At 40.5% G+C, this 13,959-nt stretch overlaps 1 protein-coding gene across 3 annotated transcripts in view; it reads left to right on the top strand.

Moving 5' to 3' along the window:
• Positions 1-13,959, top strand: part of Diaph3 (diaphanous related formin 3) — a 485,891-nt gene that overhangs the window by 42,558 nt on the left and 429,374 nt on the right. For all 3 annotated transcript variants that reach the window (NM_019670.2, XM_011245123.2, XM_006519312.4), the window contains one exon: positions 7,536-7,712. In NM_019670.2, the coding sequence (NP_062644.1) occupies positions 7,536-7,712 (177 nt within the window). The remainder of the gene's footprint in view (positions 1-7,535; positions 7,713-13,959) is intronic.

Below are 13,959 nucleotides of genomic sequence, written 5' to 3'. Positions count from 1 at the left end.
ATGCCAGAATGAGTGATCCGAGAAAGAAGACAATGCCATTCATGATCTGGTTCTGTAAGCCAGAATAGGTAATTTCCTGCTGGTTATACAAGTCAGAGGATGACGCGTAGTTTCAGAGAGAATTGGTACACAATGACTTAGGTGATGGTTGATCTAATAGGGCTGTTAAACTGCAGGAGGGAAGACCATGTCAGTTGTTATCAAATCAATGAATTGAACAGAATTTATAACTAATTTGAAAGGACATGAGAATATAGTGTGTCTTAAGTGACAGTGGGCTGGGGTGTCCACATCTTTCATTGGAGTCATTGACTTGTGGCTGAAAGGGTTTCACTGTTTTATTTCTTGTTAACAAGTCTCGGTGACACACTGTTGTGAGTGCCTTGATTATGAGACCACAGGAAGCCAGTGACTGGCAGGATTCAGTAGTCAGAGTCTGGGGTCATGGTTCTAAGCAGCAAGTTGCTGAGGTAGTAACAAAGCTGATTAACCCACACATTCTTAGTGGGGTACTTGTTCCTGAAGTCTAATAGAAAAATGCATGAAAATTGACAACGTTTTGAATAATACATTTTATATCTTAGGTGGATATTTGGGTAAAATTGATTTTATAGTTAGAAGGAGCTTCTATTTCTCCTTTCTGCTTATTTCTCCTGGATTACATGAAAACATCAACTTTCTTCTTGGTTCTAGAAAAATGTGTTTCTAGCCATATGTAAAACTACTAAAATTGTAAAATACCTGAAAATTACACTGCCCTTTTAAATGAAAAAAAAAAATGCTGTTGACATTTACAGTGCTGAAACAATGGAAACTTTAAATAATGAGTTCTTACTATCACAATGTTGTAACTGAAAATCCAGATAGTTTTAAAGACCCTTTTTTGTTTAATTAATTTATTTAAGCTGTCATTACTGATTATCAGTGTGATTACTCAGCATGAGATAATACTCAGTAGGGTGCTCATTTAACTTCCCCTGAAGATAAGTGATATTAATTTATAAAACTTAGTATACCCCAGACACAGGCAAAGCCTTGTTAATTAAGTGTGGTGTTCTACCTCTAAATAGCAGTGAAATAGAATTCCCCAGTCTTGTGTGTGCTTAATCAATTCTTCAACCAATGTGGATTGCTTGTGTATTTTACCTGCCTAAGTTGAGTTTCTACTTTGGCTTTACGGAGAGAATTCCATATAAATTTTTTTTTTATATAAACATAAAGTACATAAGTTGTAAAAGAAACCATCTTCAGGTAAATTGGAAAATACAATAGCCAACTTGCTGTCAGTTTGATGGCAATTTCTACAATAATTTCAAGTACAAAATATTTTCAAAGTTTGACTATGTGTTCTATTGTGCTTTGCTTCAAAAGCAAATAATACGTGAAATCCATGAAAGATAAATTAGGAATGATTTGTCTATTTTTATGTGAAATTACTCTAGCATCATTTTTTTAAAATGAAACTTCTCAAGCACATGTAAAACAATTTGATAGTCAAGATCATTTTGATCTAGCTTTGTTATGTGCTCAGATTTTGTACTTAAAATTTACCTGGAGTTCTTAGTAGAGCATGCTTGGGTATGCTTGTAAGCTCTGCTTTTAGCTTTAGATAATCAAGAGTTAATCCTAGTATAGGAAGAAGAAAATGCATTCTCATATTGGTTTTAAAAATATACTCATTTATATCTATCCATCTATCTGTCTGTCTGTCTTCTATCTCTATCATCTGTATCTATGTGTCTATGTATCTTCATACTACCTATCTATTATGTATCTATTTTTTCATGTGTATATCTCTATGTGCATAGGTATCATGAACTGTGTGTTGAGGTCAGAGGACAACTGTGGGAGTTGGTTCTCATCTTCCACCTGGGTATTAAACAGAATTCATCATGTTTGGGAGCAAGTTTCCTTTATCCACTCAGCATCATTCCTGGCTCTTCTCATATATTGTCTTTCATCTTTCTGATTAAGAAGAAAAAGTATTACATTTTAAGCCTGAGATGCTGATCTTTTTGTATCTGCTGTTACTATCTGATCTTTGTGGATTTAGAACCTGGAAGAGGAAGTACTCATTTTCCTCATTTTACCATTGGCTAGCTCTAAGATGGTGAGATGAAAATTTGCTTTTCTACCACATTTGTAAAATCAGACCTTTCCTTAGAGCTTAATTCTAAACATTCAGGGGAGATATATGTGCTGATTTTACGTTATTATTTCTGTAATTTTTTTTTGTCTGTTTACTGATACAAATGTAGTTTCCTCCTTACAATATTGAGTTGAGTTTCTTTGTGGTATTCTATAGGTAAGCTAACACCTATGAAATTTGATGTGCTTGTGCTCTGTTTAGCCATGTGTTTTCATCATTGCACAAACTGAGTGAGTATTATCTATCCCATGCTGCCTTTCATGCTCTTACCCTCGTACCTGACATACAGAGGGGTCACTAATTGCTCACTCTTGTGAGTTTTATTACTTCTTAAAAAAATCTTTGTATTGATTCTTTGTGAATTTTACATCGTGGACCCCATTCCCACTCATGTCTCCATCCCTCCATATCAGCCCTCTGCCCTTGTAAATCCCCTCTCCGAAAACAAAACCAAACCAAACCAAACCAAACCTAAACCGAACCAAAATTTTGCTGTGGAATCTGTGATGTGCTGTGGTGTGCCTCACAGTTTGTAGCCTTCTGCCACCAGCTTTACTGGCAGGTGTTCATTGCCATGGATCATTCATTAGTCTGGGTAGAAGCCTCTGGTTTCTGCTACCCTATTAATACTGGATCCTCACTAGGACTCCTTTCAGAAATCCTGTAGTTGTCCTGTGTCAGGGAGATTCTGCAGCTTAGGTTCTGCAGGACTGGCCCCTTCACACACTCCATTGAAGGAGTGGATTTTGGGGTGGGCCAACTCAAAGCCCTGGCTCTGGGTCTGGGTGGGAGCTGAGTTGGTCAGCTTTCCAGCTCTCTTGCACTCCCCCAATGAGGGGTGGGGTCAGCTATCTTGCATACCCTTACACTCTCATGCTGGCTCTCCCATGGCCAAGCCAGCAGGGCCATCTCTAGTGTGCTGCCCAGGCCAGATACAGACCAAGGCAGGTGAGGGCTTGGGGCCCGCTGTCCCACCCTACTCAGGTCAGGCTCTAACATAGTCCCACGTGGTAGCCCAGACCAGGGTCTTCTTTGACTCATAGTGGTAATAAGGGACAAAGGCATGGGTGTCTTTCACCTCACCCTAACCTTGTGGCAACATGTCGGTGATGGTCATGATGGTGGGGGAAGAGCGGATCCAAGTTTCAGTACATTTATGTATTTATGTTTTTAAAAGTACAGGCTTTTGTTAAAAGCAAACGTTTTGTGAACTCTGTCACCAGTGGAGCCGTAGGCTCTGCGTTTCCCACTGTCTTGTGAGTGCTTCCGTTCGGTTCACTTTCCCCAGTTATTGCCTTGCTTACATTTGTAATATTGATGCTGCATCAGTGATGCTGTGTTTAATGTCACTTCAGTATAGATGTCACAGTTCATTAGACTTCGTGTGAGATAAGAGATGAGGTCGTTTTTATACTTATGCATTGATACTACACTTACAGAAGTTAGAATGCTGCAGCAGTGACCGAATGGAGGCTAACCAATCCTTGACTTACAGAAATTATTTTCTTATCCCCTACTTGTTTTCAAATAACAATTAAGATGCAGGGTATCAATTCACCCAGGGACTGTAGCTTCTGCACATGAGCTTCCTTCCTACTAGATCATGTTTATTTGGTCATGCCAGGGTTTTACATACATGCACTCTATGTTCTCCTTGCTCCATATCTGTATGGCAGTGTAGTTTGTAACCACCTGCCCTCCACCTCTCGAGAGTCCTAGCAGCAGCTAACTGATGCATTGTCCTTTGGTTTTCCTATCTTTTTGTGGATCTGGAATTCTATGTCTCACCCACTGCCTTTTAGCTTGAAAAGCTTAGCAGTTTTTGTAGTGCCCACAAGCCTGGAGCCAGCCTCTCTCAGCTTTTGACTTCATTGTCTTTATTTTGCTTCTACTTATGAAAGACATTTCTATAGAAAATTCTAGTACTGTAGAACTTTTCTTTCATAAGTCGAAGATGTGATTTCATTTCTTCTCAGAAGAGAAAGGTCTCTTCTTGCAGGCGATTGGAGCAGGAGGCCAGTCAGCTGAGAGCAGGGCTCACCTGGACCCTGTTTCTTTAGTTTGGATTCAGCTCTTCTGTGGCTTCGCATGGTTTGAATACATGGGATCTGAGCGTCACTGAAAATCTGACAAACTGCTTTTTATTTATTTATTTTTAATGCGTGCTTGTATGTGTGAGTGTGTATGTATGTGAGTATGCTGGCTGCATGTGGGGAGTGTGTGTGTGTGTGTAGAACCATGAAGGCCCGAGAAGGACATTGAGTGCCTTGTGTTACCACTGCCTGTCTCTGTGTATATAGATATCTAATTTTCAATTATGTGCATATGTGTGTGAGGATATGCACATGTGAGTGCATGTGCCTAGGATCCTGAAGAAGATGTCAGGTCCTCTGATGTTAGGATTATCCTCTGATGTAAGGATTATCGGTGGTTGTGGGTTAGTTACCTGACGTGGATGCTGGTAATTAAACTCGATCCTCTGCAAGTGCACTGTGCTCTTTACCTGCCAGGCATTTTGAGGCTTCTCTTATTCTAGGTTTGGTTCTTTCGCTGAACTTAGAGTTAAGGTGAGGGCCAGTAAGCCCCAATGATCTCTTGTCCCCACTTGCCCCAAAACATTAAGGACCTTGGGTTGCAGGCAGTCCCAACGCAACACCTGGCTTCCATGTGGGTGCTGGGGATTTTAACTCAGACCTTCTTGTGTTGCAGCAGATGCCCAGCTCCGGCAGTCTAGCTTTGACTTAGCAACTGATCTAGCCAGTGCCAGATCTCTGGGATAGCTTTCCGTTTTAAGTCTGATGTCTGTCTTTAGGGTTACTGCTGAGCTGTCCTCTGTTAACTATTTCAAGTTTGCTCTGTTTCTTCCGGAAACTATGACCTGGCCTGCTGCTCTTCGCCTTCAGATAGTGGCTGCCAGGATCTCTTCAAGGCGTGGGCTGTATCATGGACATTTCACTGAGGGCTTTCTCTGCTCTGTAGTATGGGAGGATGGTTTGCAGCTGCTGAAAGCCTTCTGTACCTGAGGAAGGATCCCATTTTAGCTTTTCCTGGCACTAACCTTCAACATGCTGCACATGTGGCCAAGAAAGAATTGAGGGGAAGAGTTGGTAACAGTTTTGTTTTATGCCTAGGCTTTTTAAGAGAACTTACTGGTTTTTTAATCACTGAGCCAGCAACCATCCACCAATCAGTAGCCCATTGGACATTCACTGCAATTCATTTGCCTATCCCTGGCCAGTGGCTGAGGACAGTGAGGACACCTTTGTAAACTAAAACTAATGGTCATGAAGAAAGGACTTTTGTTACTTATTGGATTCTATTCTTTGTGCCCTCACCATCTGTTTTTCTTGAAAGGAATTTCTTCCAAACCTTATTTCATTCAATTAATAGTATATTCACCTTGAATTATACGCCTTCATGTAAGGCTCAAAAAGACCACGGCTTGTCCCCACAGACGTGCATAGGCTGTTGAACTCCATTCACAGAAGCCTGGAGACAGATAACAAGTGTGCCCAGTTTTGAGAAATATTTTAATTCAGATTTGTACTGGTGAAATGAAACAAATTTTAGACTATCACCTGGAACTGCAGAGGTTATCTATATATTCTTTTATTACTTATAACAATACTTGATACAATGAAAACACTACATTATTGAATATTGAGGGCACACTGACAGGCAAAAACCATTTTTACATACCCAGTTCATATATAATATCTCTGCTCCCCCTATTTCTTTGCCTCCTTCCCTTCCTGTGACTCTTTTTTTCTCTTTCCTGTGTCCTCCGCTTTCAGATGAATTAAAAACCCAGCAACTATCATTTTGCAGCTTTTGTGGCTTGTTTGTTAGTATGCGAGTGATGCTATGTTGTGACTAGTCTTACAAGTCTAGCTTATGTTAAATAGACTTTAAGTACACAGTGCATTATATTTTCCCTAGACATTATCTCCATAGATAATTCATAGGCCTACATATTGTATGTAAACATTCATTTACATCATGAATTGACCTATTTAAGTAAATTAAATAATAACATAATTTAATGCTATTTTAAAAATAAAGATTTCTATGTATTAGATAACTTTAATACTTCTACCAGCTCTTTTAATAGGGTTTCTACAATAGTAGAAATATCCTGAGTGTGGATTTACAAGTGTAGCCACTAAATATATATGTCCCTCGAGCACTTGAAATTTGTTTATGCAGCTAATGAACTAAATATTGAACTCAGTAACCATATGTAGCTAGTGTTACTGTAGGGGGTAGTGTACTTCTATAAGAGATATATTTTAAGCATTTGTTATTTTTGTATGTAAGTGGATGGGTCATTCCTGTTGGCCCTCTATACATGTTCTAGTGAAAATAGGTTTATACTTAATAATGAAAAATTTATATAAGTTTTATGATTAAGTATATGTTTCAGTAAACATATACTTAAAGCCTCCTTTAAGCTATTTTGTCCTTTTTGAAAGTTTTATGTTTCTTGAAATAGATAACTAGTTTTTTTTTGTGAGGAGAAACAATTTTGAATGAATAAATAAGTAACTTTCTAGACTAATATTAATATATTCAAGTAGCAGTCAGCTGCTTGATCTTGTTATGGAAGACATCCTGTTACCACAAAAATCTGTATTAAATAAGTCCCTGCTCTGTCAATGTCCACAAAATTCAGATGTAGGCTGGCATGTGCACAAGAAATGTTAGTGGGAACTCAACTGTCTGCAGAGCTACAGAGGCATTACACTTAAATGCCTGACGCATGTCCTGTTGTGGGACTCCTTGTCCCCTACTAGGGCACAGTGTGCATGAGGGCACTGGTGAAGGGCAGGGCTGGCTTGCAGGGCAAGCGTAACAGTTGGTGCCATCACTGTTAGCTGACTTGCGTCTGTGAAACTGTTCAGTTTGCCAATCTATAAAGCCCAGGTCTTCTGGCACAAGAATCTTTAATGGAAACTTTGTGATTTTTGTTTTTTAAGATCTGAACTTTATATCTATAAAATATAAACCTATTGTTTTCACTGTAATATGAGTAGGGGACCAACAAGATTGGATCCGCATGTAAAGGCACTGGCAAACAAGCTTGGATGACCTGAGTTTGATCCATCCACCTTCATACAGAAATAAAGGCTTCAAAATGGATAGATTACAGTGCACTACACATTGCAGAGACGTAAGATCTTGTGAGGTTGTATGGTTTTCCGTCTGCCTTTAAATGGGGTTCCTGCTGGAACCTTCTCGTCACTTGTGGTCAATGTTGTTAAGATTAACGCTCCATCACTGACAGTGTGATTGATTGGCCCTGTATTTTTGCCCTGCTTTTGCAACTAGATAACAGTTGCTGCATGAGGAAATATTAACTTGTGTGTTATTTTATTTTTCTTCATAGCTGGACAAATTTGCCAGTATAAGAATTCCAGGGAGCAAGAAAGAGAGACCTCCCCTTCCCCACCTGAAGACTGTGTCTGGGATCAGTGACAGCTCATCACTGTCCTCAGAGACAATGGAAAACAACCCAAAGGCGCTGCCAGAGAGTGAAGTCTTGAAGCTTTTTGAGAAGATGATGGTAAGAAGTTTGGTTCTGTTTTGTATCTCAGTTTTGCTCAGTATATTAACAAGTGAAGTATCAAATGGCAGCTTTCATATTGTGTAGCTGGGTGGTCTGAGCTCATGTGCTTTGCAGGTAGTCCCACTGTGGTCTTGTCATCGGGACGCTGGGTGGTTTCTTAGTGCTGTGTCATTCCATTCCAGCCTCAGTATATATATATACACCTGTGTCTTATGACGCTTGATCAGCTCTTTTCTTGGTGCCTTCGTCGCTTGGTCTTTAGTCTTTCACTGTCAGATTCAGTGTCTGATTTTTAATCCAAATGAGCTGATTTGATCAGCTATCCATGTATGTTAAGAGAGTTCAAACTACTTCCTCCAAATGGATGCTAATTTTATATAAATAGATTTTTATCTATATAGTTGCTACTTTCAAGTTCATATCTGTTATGATTCAAAATAAATATTTGAAAAATTACAGAAGCAATGCCAGAAGGAAGTGTTTAATAATTCAGCTCTTTATAAGTTCAGAGTAGGAAGAAACTACTTTAGCTTTTTGAGATACCTAATTAGCTTCAAGGAAAATATGGTGAATTACAGTATTTTTGGGAAATTTGCTGAGAAAGTCAGCCTGGGCCAACTGGCAATTGAGAATTGTATAGGCAGAGGGGAGGGCAGTCTCTTGCTATGAAGGAAATAACAGTAAGCAAAATTATAGAGCTAGTTTCTGAATAGCTCCTAGGACCAGTGAGAGGTCTGAAAAGTTAGATTGGAAAGATAACTTGGGGCCAATTATAAAAGGATATTCTAAATACTTCTGAGGTGCTGTGTGTATTTCCAAGTCAAGATTTATTCTATATATGTCTGTCCATTTGTCTGTCAGTTTTGGCAGCTTCATCCATTTTTCTAAATGGAAGTTATTGCATTTGCTCATCAGTTAATGGTCTATCGTGTGTATGAAATTTGGATACTATTAATAGCGCTTCTACAGTTGTTCAGCAGAAGTGTTGGATTTGTACTACACTGTCTTACTTTCTATTTATCGCAAGTATTTGATTTAGTGTGAACACCTAGAGTCTCAGAAGACCCTGGAAAGAATAAAAGCCCAGTTTGTTTTCATAGGATTTTTAGTAAGTACTAGTGATTCTAAATATACTTTTAATGTTGTGTAAAATCTAGACTTGGGAAGCGGATCTGCTCTTATACCAGCTCTTAATTAAGTGTTACTTTTGTTTTTGTTTTTTGCCTACAATTTGGAACTCCTTCCCTGTTGACTCCATGAGCTGCTATAATCTCCACCAAGGACAAAAGAAAAGCTTTTTGCTGGCCTTTGCCACCAGTCTTGAGGCTTGTGTGAAGGTAGCTCTCTTCAGTATCACCTTGGCAGACTTGCGATGGCAGAGAGACCTTTCTTTTCATGCTCTGAACATGTACGTTAATTACCTCTGGAACTTTGGAATGGTACTATTTTGGCTCTTCTAACTACACTAAAATATTCTTATAGTTGTGAGTACCATCTGAGTACACAGAGAAAGCAGCCCATTGCTGTTAAACATTATAAAGAACACAGTTTATGATCACAAGTAGTTAGTTAAAAGGACAGCCATCCAAGAAATAGTGAATGTAGGCTATACTATACTTTTGGGGACTGCTGCCATTGCTTTTAGATTCAGGGAAGTATGTGCAGTTCAGTTGGAGCTGGACAATTTGAAGTAATTATAGATACTTGGTGATCTGGGCCAGATCACTTATTTAATCCGAGGCACGTCAATCAAACATATGTTTTATTTAGCAGAAGTTGAATGGAAGTGTTTCTTTGCTGGGCTGTTAAATATTTGAGGGGTGAGTCATTCCTAAGTTGTTGTTCAAACAACAGAACAGATTCTTTCCCCGGCTCTGAATCCTTGGTTCTATTAGAATATCTTGAATACAACCTGCTCTTGTCTCCGAAGCTGAAAGCTGAAGTCACTGAGGAAGTGTGTCTTGCCTTTAAGTGTGAGTTAGAGACATTTTTTCTGGGCACCATTATTTCATTACACTGAACTGTCAGTGTTCTCAGTCACACAGCACTGTCAAAGAAAGAGGGTCTTTCCAAAATGTAATCAGGGTCTAAAACAGCGGGGAGGTCCCACCTTGAGAAGACCCTCAAACAGCTGTGCAGAAGCGTATTTATTGATTGGTACACAAATATTGTTTTTTTGGGTAAAACAAGCTCTTCAGTACAAAGCCTCCATCTAATCTATACGTTTCGTGAAGGAAACCAGTATGCTCCTGCCTTTCTGTTTTCCATGCTCTACAACACAAGGGTGTGGCAGTGCTGTCCTGCAATCAAAGTCAGGCAAAGGCTGCAAAGCTCCTTTTTCCGCAATGATTTCTTCAAGGTCAAAGAACTTGTAGAAAACAATTAGTCATTCTAATGTCTACCCTGGAGACGGTGAGAAACAGCTCTGTCCTTCTAGTATTTACCCTAGATACAGTGACTACTAGAATTTCATGCTACTGGACTTGATCAGTAGTATTCTAAAATATAGATTTGTATATATTCTTTATTCTTTGTGACTATCAAATATGTGTACAGTGCCTAAGATGCATACACACACACACACCACACACACACACAACACACACACACACACAATTTATATTTTATAACAACTATCTAGTGTATTTGTTATTCATTGGAATCTGAGAATGGTTAAGCTACTAAGAGCTTAAAAAAATACCCTTTTTCCTGGCAGTCAGTTGTCAAACAACTCCTCACTTAAGGGTGGGGCTCCTGGGCCTCTCCTTCCTCTATCCTGGAATGGAATGTCTCAATCCTGTAGAGCTCTTGTACAGGCAGCCACAGCAACTTAGAGTTGAGGCTTGCATTGTTCCTTTCCAGTCCAGAAGACACTGTTGTCTAGATGCTCCCAGCCGTCAGACCCATAGGATTGTTCTCAGTCCTGAGCCTTGGGTGGAGGAAGGAGAGAAAGATAAAAGGGCACAGCTGAGCAGAACTTTTTATTAACAACAACAACAACAACAACAACAACAACAACAACAACAACAACATGCTCCTGACAGAAACATTTAGAAATCAGCTATTAACCTTTTGGCATTTGTGCTTGTAAAGGTTTCATCACATTTAAAATTTATATGTAAGGTCTTGTGTCACAATTGTGCAGTTTTAAAAACAATTATTCCTATTTACCAATTATGTAAAGTATTTAATTTGTACATGAAGTAGCAACTTTATTTTGAAGAACACTTGTTTTTCTTCCTTAAGATAGTCCTCTGAAATATTACTGACTTGATTATTTAATGAATGCAAAATATAGTGTAATACTTCAACTTTTTATTTTTGCTTAGAGAATTGATTTTCTTGGTCTCATAATGGTCTAGTTTCTAAAACAGTGATGAATTTCTAGTTATACATGTAAAATGTTATGTTTATTTAATGGTGTACACATATGTGTGTGGGTGATCATACCACAGTGCATGTCTAAAGGTCAGGAGACAACTTGCAGGACTCGGTTCTCCTTCCACCATGTGAATCATTGGCATCAAACTCAGGTTGCTAGGCTTGGTGGGAAACACCCTTATTTGCTTAGCCATCTCACCCACCCTCATCTAAACTTCCTAATGAAAGACCCACATGTTAGGACTCCCCCATGTTCTGACTCAGGAGAGGCGACACCCCAAAATCACCCACAAGAAACGGTCTTGCTGCAAAATGCAAGAGGATTTTTATTCAAGAGCGCTCTCGAGCCCACGGTCATACACCACGCGGGGGTAGAGGACCATGGCGCCCTGAGTAGCTGGGTAAGAGGGTATTTAAAGGAAGAAACCACAACTCAAAGAAGTGGGGAGGGCATTGTTGGAAAATACCAAAGATACTAGTTAAGAGTCACAAGGAAGTGCAAAGTCACAACTGTCACGAGGAATACCTGGTAATTGTGAGGGTTATTTCTCAAGACAGTTTCTAAGAGCCGCTAACAATAGCACATTTGCATAGCGGGTTCCAGCAATGGTCAGGGTGGGTCAGGGTGACTTTCTTTGAATGAATACTCCTTGAACCCAGCAAGTGGGTGGGTGGAGGGATGTCGCTATCTGTTTTATGATTAGCATACCTGTACTGGCTAGTTTTGTGTCAACTTGACACAGCTGGAATTATCACAGAGAAAGGAGCTTCAGTTGAGGAAATGCCTCCATAAGATCCAACTGTAAGGCATTTTCTCAATTAGTGATCAAGGGGGAAAGGCCCCTTGTGGGTAGGACCATCTCTGGGCTGGTAGTCTTGGGTTTTATAAGAGAGCAGGCTGAGCAAGCCAGAAAAGAACATCCCTCCATGGCCTCTGCATCAGCTCCTGCTTTCTGACCTGCTTGAGTTCCAGTCCTGCATCCTTTGGTGATCAACAGCAGCATGGAAGTGTAAGCCGAATAAACCCTTTCCTCCCCAACTTGCTTCTTGGTCATGATGTTTGTGCAGGAATAGAAACCCTGACTAAGACAATACCTTTGAGCATTGAGTCACAGAGGCCACATTCCCAAGCCTGGGCCTAAAGGCCTAGAATTTTGTTTTTACGTTTTACTTTTTCATTCCCCACTTCTACTTGTTAGTAGTTCTAATCTTAGAACTAGACACTATCTTCTCCCTGACACACTTGATCCTTTAGGACATGGTACTGGTGTCTCAAAACCAAAAGCCGCACTGCACTAATTTTTGTTCTAATAAAGGTGACTTGTCTATTTAACACACATGGACCTATAATTAAAAGCAGAAGCAAAATCAAAAGGGGTCCCATAAAGGTAGAAAGTAGGGTGGTCAAGAGTACAAGATAAGGGCCTTTCCACCGGAGTCTCAAGGTTTTCTGCGTGGAGACATCTAATGTAGCAGGTCTTCTTCTCTTGAGTAGGCCTTCTGGAGCTGCTTTTTCGCTCACTGTCTCACCCACTGGAGCACCTTGAGCCTAGAGAACAAAGGCTAGGAAAGCCGCATGTCAGCACCATGTAAAAAGGCTATTTTTACCAGTGGAGGGGGCCCCCTGTAGAGTAATTTATAGGAGGGTCAGTCTAAACTGTCCAGGGGTGTTTCTAACCCTGAAGAGCACAAAGGGTAGGAGAGCTATCCAATCAGCGCCAGTCTCCGCTGTCAATTTGGTAAGGGTCTCTTAATGGTTCTATTTATTTTCTCTACTTGTCCTGAGCTTTGGGGCCTGCATGCACAATGTAACTTCTAATTAATCCCCAATATCTTGGCCAGTCCCTGATTTACCTGGGCAACAAAGACAGGTCCATTATTGGACCCAATTACCTTGGGAAGATTTCTTTTAGAAATTCTACCTCGTCATAGCGCAGGCCTTGTAGCTTTTGACTATTTCTTCTGCCAAGTCAGAGAGTCCTGTAACATAGTAGTCAAAGGACCTAACCACACCTTTTAATTTCTTGGCCCCCAGGTTGGTCAAATAATGTCCATAACTTGATAGTGCTCAGGGGTGTATCTAAAGCTGGTCTACCTGATGCCATAATAATCTTTAGGTTCCTTGACTGCCAGGATCATTGCTCCTTGGGCCGCCTGTTTGGCAGTTAGATTTGCCATCTGATTTCCTTTAGCCACAGCATCTTAGGTCCTTCTCTGCAGATGTCAACAGCCCTCTTTGTATCAAAGTCACAAGATTAGCTTTTTGGGCCCACATCCCTTCAGGGAGGCTGCTGGCCTAGATCACTTGCTTTCTGTCCACCACCGTACTGCTGTCCCCGCCTTCTGCTTACCTTCAACCTCGAGGCTACTAGCCATCCATCTCAGGCCAAGGCTGTTCTGACCCTTCAGATCATTTTCTGCCAGAATGTCAACACAGTGATGAGTAGGTGAAGTCTCGGGCAGTAGGGTTCCTTGAGGACAGCAGGGGAGCGAAGGTCACTTGTTCAGTAAACAAAAAAGCTCTAATAATGTGTCGCAGGAGCGTTGGTCATCATCCATCCCTCAGGGGGCTTTTGGATAATGCTTTCAAGAGCGTGGGGTGCCACTACAGCTATTTGCTGTCCCAGAGTGAGCTTATCAGCATCCTTGACAAGCAGGGTTATGGCAGCAGTAGCTTTTAGGCAAGAAAACCACCCGCTGGCAACAGGGTGTAACTACTTGGGTAGGTAAGCCACTGGCCTTTTTCAAGGTCTCAAAGTCTGAGTAAGGACTCCTCTGGCGACCCCTGGTCTCTCTTCTACATTTAAAGGCTCGAGTACCAGTTTCTATGGGGTCCACAAACATCTCCCCTTCCTTGGTTAGG

Source organism: Mus musculus, chromosome 14 (genome assembly GCF_000001635.26).
Source record: "Mus musculus strain C57BL/6J chromosome 14, GRCm38.p6 C57BL/6J".
Taxonomy (NCBI): domain Eukaryota; kingdom Metazoa; phylum Chordata; class Mammalia; order Rodentia; family Muridae; genus Mus; species Mus musculus.
This window is presented reverse-complemented; position numbering and strand designations above follow the sequence as displayed.